This window comes from Cyclopterus lumpus, chromosome 10 (assembly GCF_009769545.1).
Source record: "Cyclopterus lumpus isolate fCycLum1 chromosome 10, fCycLum1.pri, whole genome shotgun sequence".
Lineage (NCBI taxonomy): Eukaryota > Metazoa > Chordata > Actinopteri > Perciformes > Cyclopteridae > Cyclopterus > Cyclopterus lumpus.
Window position 1 is genome coordinate 5,924,673 of NC_046975.1, and position 23,818 is coordinate 5,948,490.

At 44.0% G+C, this 23,818-nt stretch overlaps 3 protein-coding genes across 3 annotated transcripts; all 3 read right to left on the reverse strand.

The window, feature by feature from the left end:
• Window positions 1–1,308: 1,308 nt before the first annotated feature.
• On the reverse strand, window positions 1,309–2,880 carry LOC117738046 (uncharacterized protein DDB_G0271670-like; the record flags this gene model as incomplete). The annotated part of the gene is made up of 2 exons (XM_034544336.1): window positions 1,309–1,933; window positions 2,579–2,880. Coding segments are annotated over 2 exons (927 nt in total), but the record flags the coding sequence as incomplete, so codon positions are not given.
• Window positions 2,881–8,049: 5,169 nt separating this feature from the next.
• LOC117738052 (uncharacterized protein DDB_G0271670-like) lies at window positions 8,050–8,991 on the reverse strand (the record flags this gene model as incomplete). Its single annotated transcript, XM_034544345.1, has 1 exon — window positions 8,050–8,991. A coding segment is annotated over one exon (942 nt), but the record flags the coding sequence as incomplete, so codon positions are not given.
• A 4,602-nt stretch (window positions 8,992–13,593) lies between these two features.
• On the reverse strand, window positions 13,594–22,908 carry ids (iduronate 2-sulfatase). Its single transcript, XM_034544105.1, has 13 exons — window positions 22,690–22,908; window positions 22,168–22,304; window positions 21,893–22,070; window positions 21,693–21,781; window positions 20,876–21,076; window positions 18,154–18,324; window positions 17,914–18,040; window positions 17,274–17,441; window positions 16,752–16,858; window positions 15,745–15,864; window positions 15,236–15,346; window positions 14,961–15,086; window positions 13,594–14,880 (listed from the first exon to the last, which is right to left on the reverse strand). Exons 1-13 carry the CDS (start codon window positions 22,748–22,750, stop codon window positions 14,800–14,802), a joined length of 1,677 nt encoding a protein of 558 aa, XP_034399996.1. The 5' UTR covers window positions 22,751–22,908; the 3' UTR covers window positions 13,594–14,799.
• Between the last annotated feature and the right edge of the window lie 910 nt (window positions 22,909–23,818).

Consider the following 23,818-nt stretch of genomic DNA (forward strand, 5'->3'; position numbering starts at 1 on the left):
GCTGCTGATACTACTACTAAGACTACTACTGCTGCTGCTGCTGCTGCTTCTACTACTAAGACTACTACTACTGCTGCTGCTGCTGCTGCTACTAAGACTACTACTACTACTACTACTACTACTGCTGCTACTACTACTAAGACTACTACTGCTGCTGCTGCTGCTACTACTACTACTAAGACTACTACTACTGCTGCTGCTGCTGCTGCTACTACTAAGACTACTACTGCTGCTGCTGCTGCTACTACTACTACTAAGACTACTACTACTACTACTGCTGCTGCTGCTACTACTACTAAGACTACTACTACTACTGCTGCTGCTGCTACTACTACTAAGACTACTACTACTGCTGCTGCTGCTGCTGCTGCTACTGCTACTAAGACTACTACTACTACTACTACTACTACTGCTGCTACTACTACTAAGACTACTACTGCTGCTGCTGCTGCTACTACTACTACTAAGACTACTACTACTGCTGCTGCTGCTGCTGCTACTACTACTAAGACTACTACTACTACTGCTGCTGCTGCTACTACTACTACTAAGACTACTACTACTGCTGCTGCTGCTGCTACTACTACTACTAAGACTACTACTACTACTGCTGCTGCTGATACTACTACTAAGACTACTACTGCTGCTGCTGCTGCTGCTTCTACTACTAAGACTACTACTACTGCTGCTGCTGCTGCTGCTACTACTACTAAGACTACTACTACTGCTGCTGCTGCTGCTTCTACTACTAAGACTACTACTACTGCTGCTGCTGCTACTACTACTACTACTGCTGCTGCTGCTACTACTAAGACTACTACTACTACTGCTGCTGCTACTACTACTAAGACTACTACTACTGCTGCTGCTGCTACTACTACTAAGACTACTACTACTACTACTGCTGCTGCTGCTACTACTACTGCTAAGACTACTACTACTACTACTACTGCTGCTACTACTACTAAGACTACTACTGCTGCTGCTGCTGCTGCTGCTTCTACTACTACTAAGACTACTACTACTACTGCTGCTGCTGATACTACTACTAAGACTACTACTGCTGCTGCTGCTGCTGCTACTACTACTAAGACTACTACTACTGCTGCTGCTGCTGATACTACTACTACTAAGACTACTACTACTACTGCTGCTGCTGCTTCTACTACTAAGACTACTACTGCTGCTGCTGCTGCTGCTACTACTACTAAGACTACTACTACTGCTGCTGCTGCTGCTGCTTCTACTACTAAGACTACTACTACTACTGCTGCTGCTGCTACTACTACTACTACTAAGACTACTACTACTGCTGCTGCTGCTACTACTACTAAGACTACTACTACTGCTGCTGCTGCTGCTACTACTACTAAGACTACTACTACTACTACTACTGCTACTGCTGCTACTACTACTACTAAGACTACTACTACTGCTGCTGCTGCTGCTACTACTACTAAGACTACTACTACTGCTGCTGCTGCTGCTACTACTAAGACTACTACTGCTGCTGCTGCTGCTGCTGCTGCTACTACTAAGACTACTACTACTAAGACTACTACTAAGACTACTACTACTGCTGCTGCTGCTGCTACTACTAAGACTACTACTACTGCTGCTGCTGCTGCTACTACTACTACTAAGACTACTACTACTGCTGCTGCTGCTGCTGCTACTACTACTAAGACTTCTACTACTGCTGCTGCTGCTACTACTACTACTACTAAGACTACTACTACTGCTGCTGCTGCTACTACTACTAAGACTACTACTACTGCTGCTGCTGCTGCTACTACTACTAAGACTACTACTACTACTACTGCTACTGCTGCTACTACTACTACTAAGACTACTACTACTGCTGCTGCTGCTGCTACTACTACTAAGACTACTACTACTGCTGCTGCTGCTGCTACTACTAAGACTACTACTGCTGCTGCTGCTGCTGCTGCTACTACTAAGACTACTACTAATAAGACTACTACTAAGACTACTACTACTGCTGCTGCTGCTGCTACTACTAAGACTACTACTACTGCTGCTGCTGCTGCTACTACTACTACTAAGACTACTACTACTGCTGCTGCTGCTGCTGCTACTACTACTAAGACTACTACTACTGCTGCTGCTGCTGCTACTACTACTACTAAGACTACTACTGCTGCTGCTGCTGCTGCTGCTACTACTACTAAGACTACTACTACTGCTGCTACTACTAAGACTACTACTACTAAGACTACTACTACTACTACTAAGACTACTACAACTACAACTACTACTACAACTACTAAAACTACAACTACTACTGCTACTACTACTACTACTACTAAAACTACTACAACTACAACTACTAAAACTACAACTACTACTACTACTGCTACTACTACTAAGACTACTACAACTACAACTACTACTACTACTGCTACTACTACTAAGACTACTACAACTACTACTAAGACTACTACTACTACCAAGACTACTACTACTGCTGCTGCTGCTACTACTACTAAGACTACTACTATTGCTGCTGCTGCTGCTACTACTACTAAGACTACTACTACTGCTGCTGCTGCTGCTGATACTACTACTAAGACTACTACTGCTGCTGCTGCTGCTGATACTACTACTACTAAGACTACTACTACTGCTGTTGCTGCTGCTACTACTACTACTAAGACTACTACTACTACTACTGCTGCTGCTGCTGCTGCTACTACTACTAAGACTACTACTGCTGCTGCTGCTGCTGCTACTACTACTAAGACTACTACTACTGCTGCTGCTGCTGCTACTACTACTACTAAGACTACTACTACTGCTGCTGCTGCTGCTGCTACTACTACTAAGACTACTACTACTACTGCTGCTGCTGCTACTACTACTACTAAGACTACTACTACTGCTGCTGCTGCTGCTACTACTACTACTAAGACTACTACTACTGCTGCTGCTGCTGCTACTACTACCAAGACTACTACTACTGCTGCTGCTACTACTAAGACTACTACTGCTGCTGCTGCTGCTGCTACTACTAAGACTACTACTACTAAGACTACTATTAAGACTACTACTACTGCTGCTGCTGCTGCTACTACTAAGACTACTACTGCTGCTGCTGCTGCTACTACTACTAAGTCTACTACTACTGCTGCTACTACTAAGACTACTACTACTAAGACTACTACTAAGACTACTACTACTGCTGCTACTACTAAGACTACTACTACTAAGACTACTACTACTGCTGCTACTACTAAGACCACTACTACTAAGACTACTACTAAGACTATTACTACTGCTGCTACTACTAAGACTACTACTACTAAGACTACTACTACTGCTGCTACTACTAAGACTACTACTACTAAGACTACTACTACTACTGCTGCTGCTGCTGCTACTACTAAGACTACTACTACTAAGACTACTACTACTACTACTGCTGCTGCTGCTGCTGCTGCTACTACTAAGACTACTACTACTACTACTAAGACTACTACTACTGCTGCTGCTGCTGCTACTACTACTACTAAGACTACTACTGCTGCTGCTGCTGCTGCTACTACTAAGACTACTACTACTGCTGCTGCTGCTGCTACTACTACTAAGACTACTACTACTGCTGCTGCTGCTGCTACTACTAAGACTACTACTACTAAGACTACTACTAAGACTACTACTACTGCTGCTGCTGCTGCTACTACTACTACTAAGACTACTACTGCTGCTGCTGCTGCTACTACTACTAAGACTACTACTACTGCTGCTACTACTAAGACTACTACTACTAAGACTACTACTAAGACTACTACTACTGCTGCTACTACTAAGACTACTACTACTAAGACTACTACTAAGACTACTACTACTGCTGCTACTACTAAGACTACTACTACTGCTGCTGCTGCTGCTACTACTAAGACTACTACTACTACTAAGACTACTACTACTACTACTGCTGCTGCTGCTGCTGCTGCTGCTGCTACTACTAAGACTACTACTGCTGCTGCTGCTGCTGCTACTACTACTACTAAGACTACTACTACTACTACTGCTGCTGCTGCTGCTGCTACTACTACTAAGACTACTACTGCTGCTGCTGCTGCTGCTACTACTACTAAGACTACTACTACTGCTGCTGTTGCTGCTACTACTACTACTAAGACTACTACTACTGCTGCTGCTGCTGCTGCTACTACTACTAAGACTACTACTACTACTGCTGCTGCTGCTACTACTACTACTAAGACTACTACTGCTGCTGCTGCTGCTGCTACTACTACTACTAAGACTACTACTACTGCTGCTGCTGCTGCTACTACTACCAAGACTACTACTACTGCTGCTGCTGCTGCTACTACTAAGACTACTACTGCTGCTGCTGCTGCTGCTACTACTAAGACTACTACTACTAAGACTACTACTAAGACTACTACTACTGCTGCTGCTGCTGCTACTACTACTACTAAGACTACTACTGCTGCTGCTGCTGCTGCTACTACTACTAAGTCTACTACTACTGCTGCTACTACTAAGACTACTACTACTAAGACTACTACTAAGACTACTACTACTGCTGCTACTACTAAGACTACTACTACTAAGACTACTACTACTGCTGCTACTACTAAGACCACTACTACTAAGACTACTACTAAGACTACTACTACTGCTGCTACTACTAAGACTACTACTACTAAGACTACTACTACTGCTGCTACTACTAAGACTACTACTACTAAGACTACTACTACTACTGCTGCTGCTGCTGCTACTACTAAGACTACTACTACTAAGACTACTACTACTACTGCTGCTGCTGCTGCTGCTGCTGCTGCTACTACTAAGACTACTACTACTACTACTAAGACTACTACTACTGCTGCTGCTGCTGCTACTACTACTACTAAGACTACTACTGCTGCTGCTGCTGCTGCTACTACTAAGACTACTACTACTGCTGCTGCTGCTGCTACTACTACTAAGACTACTACTACTGCTGCTGCTGCTGCTACTACTAAGACTACTACTACTAAGACTACTACTAAGACTACTACTACTGCTGCTGCTGCTGCTACTACTACTACTAAGACTACTACTGCTGCTGCTGCTGCTACTACTACTAAGACTACTACTACTGCTGCTACTACTAAGACTACTACTACTAAGACTACTAATAAGACTACTACTACTGCTGCTACTACTAAGACTACTACTACTAAGACTACTACTACTGCTGCTACTACTAAGACTACTACTACTAAGACTACTACTAAGACTACTACTACTGCTGCTACTACTAAGACTACTACTACTAAGACTACTACTACTGCTGCTACTACTAAGACTACTACTACTAAGACTACTACTACTACTGCTGCTGCTGCTGCTGCTGCTACTACTAAGACTACTACTACTACTACTACTACTAAGACTACTACTACTACTGCTGCTGCTGCTGCTGCTGCTACTACTACTACTAAGACTACTACTGCTGCTGCTACTACTAAGACTACTACTACTGCTGCTGCTGCTGCTGCTACTACTACTAAGACTACTACTACTACTACTAAGACTACTACTACTACTGCTGCTGCTGCTGCTACTACTACTAAGACTACTACTACTGCTGCTGCTGCTGCTACTACTACTAAGACTACTACTGCTGCTGCTGCTGCTACTACTACTAAGATTACTACTACTGCTGCTGCTGCTGCTACTACTACTAAGACTACTACTACTGCTGCTGCTGCTGCTACTACTAAGACTACTACTACTGCTGCTGCTGCTGCTACTACTAAGACTACTACTACTACTAAGACTACTACTACTACTACTGCTGCTGCTGCTGCTGCTGCTGCTACTACTAAGACTACTACTGCTGCTGCTGCTGCTACTACTACTGAGACTACTACTACTGCTGCTGCTGCTGCTGCTGCTGCTACTAAGACTACTACTGCTGCTGCTGCTGCTACTACTACTAAGACTACTACTGCTGCTGCTGCTGCTACTACTACTGAGACTACTACTACTGCTGCTGCTGCTGTTACTACTACTACTAAGACTACTACTACTGCTGCTGCTGCTACTACTACTAAGACTACTACTACTACTGCTGCTGCTGCTACTACTACTACTAAGACTACTACTACTGCTGCTACTACTAAGACTACTACTACTACTGCTGCTGCTGATACTACTACTAAGACTACTACTGCTGCTGCTGCTGCTGCTGCTACTACTACTAAGACTACTACTGCTGCTGCTGCTGCTGCTACTACTACTAAGACTACTACTACTACTGCTGCTGCTGATACTACTACTAAGACTACTACTGCTGCTGCTGCTGCTGCTGCTACTACTACTAAGACTACTACTGCTGCTGCTGCTACTACTACTAAGACTACTACTACTACTGCTGCTGCTGATACTACTACTAAGACTACTACTGCTGCTGCTGCTGCTGCTTCTACTACTAAGACTACTACTGCTGCTGCTGCTGCTGCTACTACTACTAAGACTACTACTGCTGCTGCTGCTGCTTCTACTACTAAGACTACTACTACTGCTGCTGCTGCTACTACTACTACTACTGCTGCTGCTGCTACTACTAAGACTACTACTACTACTGCTGCTGCTACTACTACTAAGACTACTACTACTGCTGCTGCTGCTGCTGCTGCTACTACTACTAAGACTACTACTACTGCTGCTGCTGCTGCTGCTACTACTACTAAGACTACTACTACTACTACTGCTGCTGCTGCTACTACTACTGCTAAGACTACTACTACTACTACTGCTGCTACTACTACTAAGACTACTACTGCTGCTGCTGCTGCTGCTGCTTCTACTACTACTAAGACTACTACTACTACTGCTGCTGCTGATACTACTACTAAGACTACTACTGCTGCTGCTGCTGCTGCTACTACTACTAAGACTACTACTACTGCTGCTGCTGCTGATACTACTACTACTAAGACTACTACTACTACTGCTGCTGCTGCTTCTACTACTAAGACTACTACTGCTGCTGCTGCTGCTGCTGCTACTACTACTAAGACTACTACTACTACTGCTGCTGCTGCTGCTTCTACTACTAAGACTACTACTACTACTGCTGCTGCTGCTACTACTACTACTAAGACTACTACTACTGCTGCTGCTGCTACTACTACTAAGACTACTACTACTGCTGCTGCTGCTGCTGCTACTACTACTAAGACTACTACTACTACTACTGCTGCTGCTGCTACTACTAAGACTACTACTACTGCTGCTGCTGCTGCTGCTGCTACTACTACTAAGACTACTACTACTGCTGCTGCTGCTGCTACTACTAAGACTACTACTGCTGCTGCTGCTGCTGCTGCTACTACTAAGACTACTACTACTAAGACTACTACTACTGCTGCTGCTGCTGCTACTACTAAAGCTACTACTACTGCTGCTGCTGCTGCTACTACTACTACTAAGACTACTACTACTGCTGCTGCTGCTGCTGCTACTACTACTAAGACTACTACTACTGCTGCTGCTGCTGCTACTACTACTACTAAGACTACTACTGCTGCTGCTGCTGCTGCTACTACTACTAAGACTACTACTACTGCTTCTACTACTAAGACTACTACTACTAAGACTACTACTACTACTACTACTAAGACTACTACAACTACAACTACTACTACAACTACTAAAACTACAACTACTACTACAACTATTAAAACTACAACTACTACTACTACTGCTACTACTACTACTACTACTAAGACTACTACAACTACAACTACTAAAACTACAACTACTACTACTACTGCTACTACTACTAAGACTACTACTACTACTACTACTAAGACTACTACAACTACAACTACTAAAACTACAACTACTACTGCTACTACTACTAAGACTACTACAACTACAACTACTACTGCTACTACTACTAAGACTATTACAACTACAACTACTACTACTACTGCTACTACTACTAAGACTACTACAACTACTACTAAGACTACTACTACTACTAAGACTACTACTGCTGCTGCTGCTGCTGATACTACTACTAAGACTACTACTGCTGCTGCTGCTGCTGATACTACTACTACTAAGACTACTACTACTGCTGCTGATGCTGCTACTACTACTACTAAGACTACTACTACTACTGCTGCTGCTGCTGCTGCTACTACTACTAAGACTACTACTGCTGCTGCTGCTGCTGCTGCTGCTACTACTACTAAGACTACTACTACTGCTGCTGCTGCTGCTACTACTACTACTAAGACTACTACTACTGCTGCTGCTGCTGCTACTACTACTAAGACTACTACTGCTACTGCTGCTGCTGCTACTACTACTACTAAGACTACTACTACTGCTGCTGCTGCTACTACTACTACTAAGACTACTACTGCTGCTGCTGCTGCTGCTACTACTACTACTAAGACAACTACTACTGCTGCTGCTGCTGCTACTACTAAGACTACTACTACTACTACTAAGACTACTACTACTGCTGCTGCTGCTACTACTACTAAGACTACTACTACTACTACTGCTGCTGCTGCTACTACTACTAAGACTACTACTACTGCTGCTGCTGCTACTACTACTAAGACTACTACTACTACTGCTGCTGCTGCTACTACTACTACTAAGACTACTACTACTACTGCTGCTGCTGCTACTACTACTACTAAGACTACTACTGCTGCTGCTGCTGCTGCTACTACTACTACTAAGACAACTACTACTGCTGCTGCTGCTGCTACTACTAAGACTACTACTACTACTACTAAGACTACTACTACTGCTGCTGCTGCTACTACTACTAAGACTACTACTACTACTACTGCTGCTGCTGCTACTACTACTAAGACTACTACTACTGCTGCTGCTGCTACTACTACTAAGACTACTACTACTACTACTGCTGCTGCTGCTACTACTACTAAGACTACTACTACTACTGCTGCTGCTACTACTGCTCCTGCTGCTGCTGCTACTACTACTACTAAGACTACTACTACTGCTGCTGCTGCTACTACTACTAAGACTACTACTACTACTACTGCTGCTGCTGCTACTACTACTAAGACTACTACTACTACTGCTGCTGCTACTACTGCTCCTGCTGCTGCTGCTACTACTACTACTAAGACTACTACTATAGATCTAACTAGCTGGTGACTAAATGTTTGTTTCATGCCTTCTCATGGGCTCCATTCAGCGGTCTGGACAGAAAACATGCATTTACACAAACATAAACTCAACATGTAAAGTCCCCTGTGCTTGACTAAATACTTGTTAAATCAGGTTTCATGGAGGACCGAGAAGATGGAGGTCTATTGGGTGCTACATTGATCACAACCATGAGTGTAATGATGACAAGGAGTTCAAAGGGACTTACATGTGGGGTCCTTTGAGTCACAGAACAAAGACTCACTGTGATACGATGATAACCTTCACTGTCTGTCTGTGCAATCATTTGGTAACAAAGGAAACAAAATAAGGAAATAAGGAACAAATTAAAAATAACTGAAGCATGCACCTCGAGGTGGTTTCAACAGGTTCCATTCTGTACCATCTGTTGTCAATGAAAAAGGCTCTAATGATGGATAAATATCTCATATCCAGAGTATATTTTTGGAGAACCTGTGGTTTTACAGTGTCTTCTGAAAGACATGTTATTCAGTTATTTAATTTTAAAAAGTAAAAATAATTCTCAGGGATAATATTCTCAGGGAGCTTGCATCACACAGAATGATGGCTGAATGTCCATGTTCATTACTGGCCATATCCTATAAATTTCCCCCACGACACTGGAAAGTGGAGAATTGGATAATATTCATTAAAATAAATGACGCAGGGTTTGATTCTTCCATAGTTCCCACTGGCTTTGAATACACCAGTCCGCCTGAAAACCCACAAGATGATCTTCAGACTTCCAAATTCAGCCGACATTCAAACCACCCTGGGTGAATGAATAAAATGTGGATATTTTTGCACAGAAGATTCTCACCTTTACTTTAATTTCCATTTATTTGTATGTATATTAATCCATAGTTTTAAGGCTTATATGACAGTGTGTTTTACCTTTTTTCTGTGACATTAGGGTCTAGCATCTGCCTACATTAAAAACATGTTTTTAATAAATAATAATAACACACACACACACAAGACACATATCAAATATAAGATACAAACCATATACATTGTAAACCTTGACCTCAGGATCTTAGATTAAGACCCTCTTGTAGATCGGACCACTTACATCTGAAATTAAATTAAAAATACATTTTTAAAATAAATATTACTACTATTTTGACCAGCAGTCAGAGGCTGATTAAAGATATGTCTTTGTTTTGTCAACGTGGCTACATAACATAAACTACCAGTAATCTATCAAATGCAAGCAAATGGAAAGACTGAGAAAATGAGATTCAAGATGGAAAAAACAATGTTACTTTAATTCTAAACATGTGTGGGACCTCGTGAAATTCTCTTGCAGCCTGACAGTTTGAGACCCGTAATCTTAACACAAAACATGCAACCATAAGCAAAGATCAAGGCAATACTAGAAAAAAATGATTTTTCAGATGTTTTTAATCTAATTCTCCAAGCTTGGTATTTCTATAATTGTCAATGACATTTCAGTGAAAATGCTTTCCCCCCACCCCCTTCATTAGAACTGCAGGTTTCCCTCACCCGCGGGTTGATTACAGCCATTCAACTTCATTAAAAGAAACCCAATCTCAAAATTAATTCCCTCGGTCGCACTGTGCAGAGAGGCAATTTCAATAGAGTGCCCCTCATTCTTTGCCACGCGTTTAAAAGTCCATCATCCATTAGCTAAACCCGCTCATCCTTAGAGGGTCGCGGAGGGGGACCGGAGCCCCTTCCAGCAGCCGCTGAGCGAGAGGCCCATCTGGGACGTCACGGGGCCGACCCGCGGAGACGGACCGCCAGCCATTCACGTCCACAACGAGGGGCCATTCAGAACCGCCAATTAAGCAAACATGCATGTTTTTGGACTGTGGGAAAGTCCCCACGGGCCGGTGGGGGGGAGGGGGGAGGGGTGGGGGGGGGGAAGCACGCGACCTCCACATGGAAAGAGGCCGAGCCTCTCCAAAACCGTCCGTTGTCGGCAACGGTTCCTCAAAAAACAGAAAAAGGAGGCTTCCTCTCCTGCTCCGGGTTCACAGCTCCCGAGGCGCTAACGAGGGATGAGCTCGTCAGCTCTAATCCAATGGCTCCCGATTAAAGGCTCCACATTGGCAGCCAACGGGTCACATCCAGGCCCACTTCTACTCGGCTGCTTCCTTGACGCTCCACGTGCTCTGGAGACGCCCTTGCAGATGTCATAACAGGCCTACTGGATCTCCAATATACCCCACCGCCAGAGGTCAGGGGTCAAGGCGCATACCAGACTGCCCAGGTGACACATTAAGTTGGATTTAAGTTTCTGTGCACATCTATACAGGTATTTCAATCATCAAGGCTGATTAGAGCACTGCTATGCTGGGAATTAAGTGAGGGTACCAAACTCCATATTCTAATAAGGAGGATAATTCGAACCTTAGCAGAGAGGTTTCAGGCCCTGATGAACCCACCTGCTCGGCACCAGACAGCGAGAGGCGAGCTGGACTAGCAGCTATCGTTTCCCTCCAGCACGCCTCTAGTGCGATGCAAAAGCATCCAGATAAAACACTGTAAGCAGCTTAGCGGCTTCAAAAGAGAGGAGACGGCAGAATCCACCAAATTAATTTGGCTTTTGAGGAGAATTTCTTGTTAAAAGCAGCTCCTCTGAAAAATACTCTGCAAACACTTCAAGACCTTGGGAGGCAGAGGGTCCGATTCATGTCCCAATTCTGTGTAGACTACAGTCTGTTTCCTATTCATGCACACACAGTAAACACACACACACACACTCACACACACACAGCAAACACACACCCCCTTGAGAAGAACCCTAGTCATGATGCAGCTGAGCTAAGCACTTTTAAAAACACACTCTCCCTCTCTCTAAAGTAAGTGTGTATGTCGGCAACGTTAACAGAAAGGCAGCGTGACCTGCCAGAATATGAGCCCATAGCTGTAATGCGATTACCAGCATATGAAACATAATGACAGACGATGAGAGCGAGACAGAGACGGAGTGCATTGGGTGGGGTAGTGTGTGTGAGGGGGGGGGGGGGCCGCAGCAGAGCAACAGCAGGTAAACACTAATGTAATTGCCATTAGATCAATTTGATAGTGGTCAGAGATCACCGCTTGTGATGATAAATATGGATCTGATAAAACCACTGAGGCTGAAATATGGGCCGATGTGAGAGCTGCACTTACTCAGAGCGGCGTGACCACGCAGCGAGGCCCGTCTGCTGGGCGGCGCTCTTATCTGAGCTCTGACAGCGAGCATCCAGCTGGTGGAGCATTAGGCACGCGCTCACTTTTGTGTTTATATCATATTATAGATCATCTTATGCATATTCACTTTGTTCTCTCTAAAATCATATAAGTGGAGGCTTTAAATACGCCCAGTGGACTCTCTGCCTCTTCCTGATCCGTGTTATTATTTGTGTATTTCTTTTTATTGTGGAAAATAGCATAATATAAACAAACTAAATAAAGTAATCAGCTGGAGAGTCAGTCCAAAACAGAGCAGCTGTTGGACGCCCATCCATCAGGTGACCAGAGGTTGCTCAGCCTGAAGGAAAGCACCATGTGCTGGCTGTCAACAGGGAGTCTCGTCTCCTTGTCTCCTTGTCTCCTTGTGGTCCAACAAACTTGTGGAATGCATTTTCTTCCTCGTAATAACGAAACATTTGCTATGGAGATTTATTTACTATACATTTCAAAGCGTCCACGTTGCTAAATTGGCTCTGAACTGAATATCTGTGTAATCGTGTATAACTGGAAGCAGCAGTGTGTATTGCAGTGTCCTGGTCTCACACACACACACCCCTCAGGTTACCTTTAGAAAGAGATACCTCGAGTGTCGATAGCTTGTTTCCATTGAGTTTTGACATTCAAATCATCTTCATGTTTTAACAATATTTCTCACAATCCACTAAACAAAAATCATATAGAACACCCACGAGATAAATATGAATGTTGTGTGAGGGAGAAGTTCAGGCTTTTCATTTGTAGCATACAGACTTCAGTTCAAGCAGACTTCAACATATGCTCTGCATGATTGCCCAGAAATTGAAAACGGTAAAAAAAGAAAGAAAAAGAATAAAAAAAATAAAAAAAAGGATGCATACTATATTTCAAAATGCAATTAGAGAGCTTTTAACCGTGTTGCCCGGACGGATTGACTCAGTGGAGTCATGCACAAATTAGGGAACGATCAGCTCGGGTTAGCAAAGCATTCTGGGCAAAGAAATTACAAAATAAAAGAAACGACAGAGAGGGGGAAGCAGAAAAAAAACAGAGCCAGACAGGAAGTCCCCGAGGAGCTCCTCACTGCTCTGCAGCTTCACACGTCTCCTGGGGGAGCGCACAACATGCAGCCCAACACAGTGGGGAGGGGATGCCAAGTGGGCTTCCTTTCTGCAGGACAAACGGGAATACAGACAACAGTCACTGCGAAAACAGTTTGTTTTATTAAACAAAGTTATCGAATCAGACATAAATATATTAACAGCATGGCCTTGCCTAGCTACAGATTTAAATAATTTCCCCCTCAGAAAGCTGGCGATCAGACTGAGATGCTCTGACGCAACCAGAGCGGAGGATGAGCTCGTCTCTCTGTTGGCGTTCGTCTGGATGGACGGATTCTAGACGCAGAACCCTGATGCTGCAGGAACGGTCACTAATGAGCGAGGTCAAGGGGGAAGACATTTTAAAGAAAAAGAAAAGCTGATTCAATAAGACTTCGTCTGGTATATGATCCATGCTGATTACATGAATCATCTGCATCCCATTAACATGAAGCCAGTGTAGCCTATAATAAAAGTTGACAGACCGAATCCCTGCAATCCATTGTTGGACCTGAAACTCGAGCTGAAATTGCTTTCTTCTCAAATTGCCACAGCGCATGCATTGGAACAGCGATACGACGTCGTGCCAGTCTGTTTCATTTGCATCCAATTATTATGGGGGGCTTTTACTCACTTCTTCATTGCGGGTCCGCAAATTGATCCGAACCGACTGTTTACCGAGGGAGGAGGCAACCGGCTGCAAGTGACATCGAGTGCAAGTACAAATGTCATATTGTTTAACACTAGAGCGCCAATCTGTCAAAGTCCCTTTTATCTGTTCAAGGGGGTGGGTCAGCTGTTCAGTATTAGTGTTTTCTAAAGGAATCATTGAAATATGCCATTTGATTTTTCTATTTTCTACCCTAAGAATGAGGCAGCTGCGAATAAGCTTGGCATAAAGACGGGCTGCAGACCACCCCCCCCCCCCCTCCCAACATGTTAGTAATAAAAACTAAGTATGGAACTTTCTGCTCGGGCGCAGTGAGTTGGACGACAATGAAAACACTGGCGGCGGGTTTTAGCAGCAGGAACACAAACCAGTCAGAATTGTCTGTGCGCTTATGGATGTTTCTCTTTGTCAAAGAAAAACGGTGCTTTCGTATTCACTTTGCTCTCGTGTTGAACACAGCTCTGCCTGCCAATGAGTTCTCCACAAGGAACATGAGCCTAAAGGATTAATAGTGCCACCACGTAATGCTAAATCAAGTATGCATCATATTAGAAGAAATATTCAAGGCATCCACCCGTCCATCCTCCCTTTGTGCTCGTCTCCATCCGTCCATCTGTGGCGGTTCTATTCCCGTCATCACGCCGGCCCTCTACTCGTTTTCCTCCCTGTTGAGAGGTAGAGGAGCTGCCGCCTCATTCTCATCTGCACGCTCACCGTCTGGACAGAAACCAGTCAGAAAACACGTCAGCAGATGAAAGAAGAGGAAAGTATTTCTAAATAAACTAATGCAAACTTACCGGAGGCAGGCTCGCCATCTTTCCCATCATGGCCCGGTGGTCAAAGTTGTCGTAGACGTTCCTGTCCTCACCGGGGTCGTCTGTCAACATGTACAACTCCCCCCCGTGGACATCCGACACGTTCACCTAGAATGAGATGCAGATGGATGACAGGCAAATATAATCTGCTGCTGTCATGGAAAAACGTACTGCGCCACACAATGGACAGATCGATCAATCAATCAATCAGATCAATAACACACAGAACCTGAAACAGAGAGATATTATACACCAACCTGAAATGTTTTAGGGTTGAACCCCAGCCAGAGAGTGTATCTATAGTCCCAGCAGCGCAGAGAGTAACCCATGACCGTTATGTCTTTAAGGTCGGGGAGGTCAGAGTTCACCTACAAAAAATTTTTTAAAAAAGATTTCAATAATGAACACTGAACTATAAAAGCGTCTCCCGTAGAAGCTGCCAACTCGTCCTGTGAGCCGATGTCTGGCGTACAGAGATCAACCTGCAGCCGGCGCCGGTCGCTCGAGACCTCCCCCCCGTGGCCGGCAGCGGGCCGGCGTACAAACGCAGCGAGGGCAGAGAGCGGCTTCAGCTGCTATGACCTTCACTAATGTGAACATTTTATATGAGTCCACTAAATCCATTTCATTAAAAGTAACAGGGCGACATGTTAATTAAAAGATTAGGCCCGCTTTCTGAACAATAGAAAAATAAAGATTTAACCTTTAGACGGCTCATGGAGGCTTTTTTCATTTCATTTGCTTTTCTAAACACTCGGTCTGGTACCTGTGGCGTGTCGGCAGGTCGAGGGTACTGGCTGAAAGACATGGCTTCTGTAATCCTTTGCTCTTTGTGTCGGTGTTGGAAGGTGGAGGCCCTGTTTTTTCCTTCTGTACACAACTCCTCCTGAAAGCCAGAGGGTAAAAAAGGAAAGAAATGTCAGAGGCCATTACGTCACGGGCACGTCGGGCACGTTGGGGGTTGTTTATGCAGCGTTTACTCCCATTAACTTTGTTTGGCAATGTTGACACGAGGGCCAAATGAAACCTGAAGGTTTGCAGTTTGGTTCTTGCGTTGCAATTTGTGGGAAATGTGAAGTGCGTGCTTGACACGGCATGAAAACCTGGTTTCAACTAAAAGACCAAAAGGGTTACAGACGTCCAGCGAACGTCACAGAGGCTGAAGGACACTTTGAATCCCACTTTGGTAAAGTAAATACCAGACTGCAGCCGTGCTGCCATAGATGCTCCGCGGCAGCACTCTAGATGCTCAGCGTGCTCACAATGTTTAGCCATTCAAAGGCCATTTCCTTCACTTCTACACTTAGTCCCACCTGATGCACATCGACGCAATACCACCATGGCATGGCACATCTTTGGAGCGGTCGGTTAACAAGGCACAGCAAATAAATGCCTTCAAGGACCCTTTTTTTTTTTTTTAAAAGGGAGCTGAAAGTATCCTATTATTGTTTATACTGGATTAGATTTAGATTGTAGTTGAACTGCCAGTGTAATAAGTTTCATTACGTGGAATATGTCGTAGGTCAGATATTCCTGATATTTTCCAACTCAACGGACATAAAAGTCGGAGGTTGCTACACCAGTCTAGACCAAAGTGGAGTAAGGACCAACGTTGCCTTTCCACTGTTGCCAACGGCAAAGTTGAATCTGATGCATTTTTTCCTACTGTGGTTGAGACAAAGAGCAAGTTGTAGACATAACCAAAGCTCTTCAGTGCAAAGCTTTAGTCAGTGAAAACTAGATTCAAACGCTTTCATTTCCATCCATTGCTACCTGAAAAGAGAAGTCCGGACACGGTCTCGGTGCTTTGAGGCCAGCCAGGTGGGAGACGGTCGGAAAAACATCCACCAGCTCCACCACGTTTTTGACAACTCGTTCATCTGAAAGAGAGACGGGGGTGGGGGGGGGGGGGGGGTCAGCCAATTAGAGAAAGTCTTACATTCCCACTTACAGCGAATTAGCCAAGATATCTCCTAAATATCACTAGACTCCCTGCAATTGCATCATCGTTGCACCATTTATGCACAACTATCCGAGGCTAAATATCAAAGTGAATCCCTCTCTAAATACTTCCGGGAGCTCTCCGTGTAAATCAAAAGACTTCATTTAAGTTGACAGAATCATCCATGTTTTATATGAGGAATTAGGACTAAAATTATTCAATCAGACGCAAGTTCCCTTTTGTGAGTTGATAGACATGGTGCTTTTAAAAATGATAATACAAAAGAAAAAAAGGAGGGAGGATTGTCCATGCTGCGTTAATCAACACGAGTAGTCATTGAAGGGGGGCCTTACTCTTAAAGACGAGCTCCGACTGGACGAGGACATTAATAAAGGGAAAGGTAGACCCTCGCAGCGAGTCGCGGCCGGTGACCCCAGGAACGTAGAAGATGAGGGGGACACGCGTTGAAACATCAAAATTTGAATACTTTGCCCATTCACCGTGTTCTCCCAATGACCACCCTGCAACAAGAGGGGAGACAGATTTAAAAGAGGTTAGTTCACAATGACTGAGGCAGATGGGAGGAATAAAACAGTATTTGACAACTAGTATTTGAAAATGATGGCATTGGATTGAGCTTTACTGGGTATGAATCAAAACAGTCATGGAAAGGATTCACTCCGGTGTCCTCCACTGAAGGAGACATTAAAAGAAATTGAGTTTCCGAGTCAAAGGGGAAAAAAGGGAAAATAAGTAGTGCAAGAAAGAGCTGGGATTTTAGGATACAGCTAGATTAGTGGGAGAAGGTAATGGAACAACACGCTGTTACAACACTGCCCTCTGGTGGCGACAGACGCATGTCTGCAATAAATACATTTACACATACATACACTTTTTTTTTTTAAACACTACTTCCTAACTAGAAACGCACCGAAAGCCTGACATAGGACAAGAGTTAATCATTTCCCTAAGTATCCATCGGCGTCCACTAACCATGATCTGAGGTGAACACCACCATGGTGCCGTTGGCCAGCCCCAGCTCATCCAGAGCACCGAGCAGCCGCCCGACTTGGGCATCCATGTAAGACACGGCAGCGTAGTAGTGCTGACGGATGCGCAGCTGGAAGACACGATGTGGAACACAGTTGGTGTGCGACACAGGAAGTAGCAGCAACAAGGGAGAGCAATACGTGTACATGGAGATGTTTTTCAGGGTGAGCAGCGCGCTCGTACCTGGAAGTCTTTGGGAATCGGCCCGTAGGGGAAGCTAATGTTGAGCTTTTGGACATCGTCCCTCTTCCTCAGATCCATCCAGGGGTTGTAGGCCACAGGTGGAAGCAGTGAAGGGACATCGGGGTCCGGGGCCAGAGTCATTTGTTCAATGGGATATAGACTCAGGTACTCCTGGAACGCATAAACTCTGTTCAGTAAAACCAGGCAACAAGGCCCCCTTCATACACAACACGCATGGAGAGAACCACTCATCACTTCACACTGGATGAGTACTGCTGAACCGACGCTGGATAGTTTAATGAATGCATCATATTTTAACTGTTATAAAATGAAGAGTACAACCTGAATCTGCAATGTAACCAGTAACATTTCTGTCGGTAAAATGTTATTAGTACCGTGTTTTCCTCTGAAGCCGGAGTACGTCGCGACCACAGTTCAAATTATTTTAAGTGAAGAGTGAAGTCATCATCTGCACAATGTACTGAAATGTACGGAACGTCTGCTTTCAAGTTATAATGCTGGATGTTTAAACTATTAATAATTCATCGTATTTTAATAAGATATAGTAAAATCTGAATCTGCAATGTGCCGACTGTAAATGTGGTACGACAATGTTTTCCTATGAAGTAGAAGTACACAGTAGGGAGTAGACAGGCCAGTTGCACACGTCTTAAAGTGCTTTGGGTCCTTTGGTTATTTCAGGGGACAATGACTTAAGTAACAATTCATTATTTATAATTTCCAAAACATAAATCTATAGCAGTTTGGGAGAATATTAATATGATGAAAGATCAGTTTCTAATGTGGCTGAGGTGTCCAGACCACACGGGGTTAATCCCATGCAGCATCCATCACGCGCCGACAGACGGAGCTGGCGTGACCTTTTCCCTCTTTCCATCCCTCAACTTGCCACCTGGAAGGAAACTTCTTCGTCTCCGCTCCCATCCATCCACCTTCCACTTCATCATACTCCCTTCATGCCGAATGGAGCCTCCCGTAGATCTAGATCAGGCCTCATTAAAGTCTCTTCACATGCAGCCCTCTATTCTCTGCCTTTTAACAAACAAAACCAGCACCCTAAAGCAACATTGGGCCTCCTGCAAGATGCACGAGTGCGAACAGAAACCTTCCTAAAGAGCTTGTGCGAGTGAACTATTTTTATTACTAACGATTGTGCATTTCGTTACCTTGAAGCAGTTTAAAGTTTGAAAAGAGAAAGAAAAAGTTGAATGATTTTGCATGAGATCCAATGCCACGGTCCTCTACGGACTCCGAGGGTATTGAATTCTGTTGGAAGACGATATTTGTTCCCAGCATGGCCGCGGCTCAACACTGTCCTGTACGGCACTCGTCTCCTCTACATTCATTCACCCTCATCTTCTGAAGGCCGTCCCGTTTCCACTCCACACAAGCGCCGGCTGATTGGATTGTACAATGCATGAATGGGCATTACAGGAATTCCACCTAAAGGATATTTGACCTTCAGTTCGTGGGGTTTGACATTGAGCTAGTAGATATCAGGATAATGGAGGCGCATCCGTACACGTCAGCCAATAATACAGTTTTAGTACAGGGATGCCAAATGTATGGTTCAGGTCATTTAGAAACTGTCAATTACAGCAGTTGTGCACCAGCCGGTCACATTATTCACCATAATGTTGTAGCTAAATACATGTTTATTAGAAAAAAGTATTATTCAAGAAAACCCTTGTGAAGATGTTGGAGTAGGTTATATGCGATATAATAGTAATACCAGATGTTTGTCATTTCTGCAACGCTATAACTCAAATTCAAGGTTCACGATGAATCTCCACAGCATCGTGAAGCGGTGCAGCTCCCGCTAGATGGGCACGACGCCCGCTGCTAGTCAACAGCTCGTTGACTAAACGGGAGGTTTATCGGGTCAGAGCCATGACACGGTTAAACGTTTGTTTTAGGAGGACCAAAGAGTAGCGAGCCATCAAATGGCTCATCTTTTCAAAATCGTACCGAGGAGGGCCGTTAATGCACGAGCGAGCGTGCCGATAGGCGATCATGTGCTGGACGGCTGCCGGGGGAACCATTACCCACACGTTGCTCTTCTGAGTTGCACTGTAACAAGCCGTGGAAACCAAATGGAGAAAAAAAGATTAATACATTTAAAAAAAAAGATACTGACTGCGTTGGTTCAAAAGTGTGGCTCGCATACAAGCGGCTCAAACGGAGATCCAGCATGTCCACAGCTGGTTCTAATCATTCACGTCATATGTCCTTCGTTCTGATATTTGTAGTAATGTTGGCAGATCAAGTCCTCACTATGAAACTAGTTGTGAACGTCAAACCCTGCGGAGCCTCTTAAAGCCGGCTCGCCTCAACTCTGAACAACTGTTGATTTAACTGGTTTCTAACCATTGTCACTTCAAGCCGTGTAGAGGGTCTTAGAGGTGTGGACGTCAAGTACCTGTGGATGGGATTTGATCCGATGCATTCCGTTTGTGCAAATTAACACGCATGCTGTTTGTTTTTTGCATTTTATTTGGTTAATATTTTTTTTTACCATTTTTCCTCTGTACACGTTTCTTTTAAATATGTTCTCATTTATGAAAAAAAAAATAGATACACAATAATCTATATATATATATATATATATCTCTCTATCTATATATATTATTGCGTATCTATTTTTTTTTATCTCTATGGATACAGTATATCATTGCACAGTAAAAAAAGAAAAGTCCTGTACCTGAGGTATCCTGAAGGGAATGTGTGGTTTGTGAAAGCCCACCGCCAAGAAGAAAGGAACGTCGTCGTTGACCCGACTCTTCAGTAACCTCACTGCCTCGTCTGTGCTCTCCAGGTCAGGGAGGGTTCCCCCGGGCTGCTCCGCCACGTTCACCGCACACAGCAGGTTGGCGTGGAGTTTACCATCCTCTCCTTTACACACCTGGGGGGGAAAAGGGTTATTGTTAAGTGTCGTAGAGTTTCTTTCTTCAGAGTCTGGTGGCCGGTCCCCCAACTGAAGCTGCAGGATGATTTGGTGACTGAATTATTGCAAACTGATCAAGAAATGTCATCCAGGTTAAAAAAAATATATAATAATTACAAACGGATGTATATATGAACAGTAAAAACATTTGATCGGAATCTTTAAACTCGCATGCAAAGAGTGCCGCCTGGGACTGAAGATTCAACCCCTCAAACTACTACCATGCTATTGGAGTGAAAGCAATGCGTTCAAAAACATTGTCATTTAATTTTTTTTAATTTAGAATTTAGGGAGAATTAAGACATGACTTCAAAGTATTTTATGAAGCAAGACATTTAAAAATGAACTCCTCTGCGTCTTAAAGGCCTGAGTAACATTGAGATCGTTTGGAACTTGATTTCAGGCGCGAGGTGCAACGTGCACAAAGCACTTGAGCGAGGTTTAGCATCTTTATGTTCTCCATAGGAAAATAATGCCTGATGCCTTCACAGGGGTGCTAGACCAAAGTGTGACCATTACAAACTTACAAATGTGATTCTCCCGTGTGTGTGAGAGATACTTTTACTTTACACACCTTTTCTTTCTCATATCTAAATGAAGCTGGGTGGAAGGCCGGGGTGGACCAGCTGTAGGGGAAGTCATCGGAGTGGTTGGAGGGAATACCTAAAGAGACAAAATACAACGCTACATCTATATAATTGGAGGCCAAATAAGTTATACTTTTTTCTAAGTGCTTCCTACCGCAGTGTAAGAATACACTGGAATTAATCTGACCTGGATGAAATATCTTGCCCACAGACGTGGTGAAGTACCCTCGAGATTTAAAGTACTGCGGCAGGGTTGTGTAGTTTCCAGAATGGGTTCTCCAGTAGGAGTTGAAGTCGTAGAGCCTGGTCGTGTCCGGCCTGCGACTGGTCAACATGGACGTACGGCTGGGAGCACACACGGCTTGCTGAGAAGAGCGGAAACGACACCTTTGAAGTTTCCCCTCATCATAAAAACATCATTCTAATAAATCACATAACAAACCACATATAACACCCGCTGACCTGTGCATATGCATGGAGAAAAACTTGGCTTTTGGACGCCAGCTGGTCGATGTTTGGGGATTTTGCCACGGAGTGCCTGTAGCATCCCAATGATGTCCTCAAGTCATCTGCCATAATGAAAAGGACATTTCTCCTCTCTGAAACAAGCACACACAAACAGTTCATTCGGGGGTTGTTGTTTTTTTTTTTCTCCCTTCAACTTTTAAATTGACCTATTCAGCAAAGTTCCCACATTGCTGCAAAGGAACAGGCCCCCAAACTCAACGAGGTGCTGTTGAACACAGCAACAAGCTGATGACAGTGAAGTGCTCCTGATACACAAACGGCAGATCAAAGCACAACACACACGTGCACGTTTCAAACTCAATAAGCGCGACGCTTCAAGTAAACCTGACAAACAAAAGCCCCATTCAGGGAGTCAATGTCAGCTCGCGGTGGCTGCAGCCACTAAGTCAACATAATAAGCACTCATTACCCGATAATGTGAGCTAGTTACGGAGAGTTACTGACAGACAACGTTACCTCTCCTCGCGACCACAGCCAGAGCCAGTGCGTGAAGAACCAGGAGGCGGAGTGTGTACATTTTGATTTGGAAAAGAAGACTAACGACACCATAAACTCCAGACACAGTTCACTTTTGTAAAGTCTCCTCTGCAGCTTCTTCCCTCCTCTCACGGGAGCCAAACAAACGCGCGTGTCGTCGTCTTTAAATAACTTCCTGATTATCGCACCGCCCCCAGTGAAAGGTTTTCATTTGTCCACTCATCAGTAGCCCCGCCCCACAACGCTAATCATATTAGTTAAATGATGTGTCAATCATCTTTAACGCCAGCTTGTGTGTGTGTGCGTGTGTAGTTTTTTTGGGGCAGTTTCTCAATACCAAGTACGCCAAGTGTGTACTTTGGAGTTTGTACTTGGGAGTTAAGGACGGGAGGAAGTGCAGTTACAACAGCAGCTGACTTGATGACGTCACCACGTCGGCCAGTCTTTTTTCACACGCGCACCCACACATGCGTATATAAAAAGCCAATGACGGGAAAACGGTTGTGGAAGGTGGTCGTTATCGGGTATTAATTAATAAAGAAGAGCGGCACAAAGTATTATTCGAGACGCGCCTTACTATATATCTTGCTTTGTAAGTGGGTCTTAACATTGTGTCTGCCCACTATTCTTCTTTGTAACCTGTCCTTATGCAGACTTCAACATTTACTTTATATACCAAAAGAAAAACGAATGACATTGAATGTTGTATAAATTATACATGTCACGCTTTGGGAGTTTGTTTAATGTCAGCTTTAGTTTCTGCTGCTGTTGAACTGTACTGGGTTAGACTAAGCAGTGTTTCTATTATTCATATTGGATGGAAAAAACGCCTCAAAAACAGAGTGCATTATAACATTGCCGATGTTGACATGTACTGCAGTGCTTTTTGTAATATTAATATATTATCTAACTAGATCTAATGAGCTGGTAGAGGGGAGGTTTGATACAGTAACAACAATATAAGTTAACAGTTTCATATTTTAATGTATTGGCCTATTCTATTCCACATACACATGTGTGTCTTCTTGGTACTCAAACATCAAGCAGTTAATGGGTCCGTGTAACAGGCCTTGACAGTTAGATGCACACACATCACATCATTAATGCA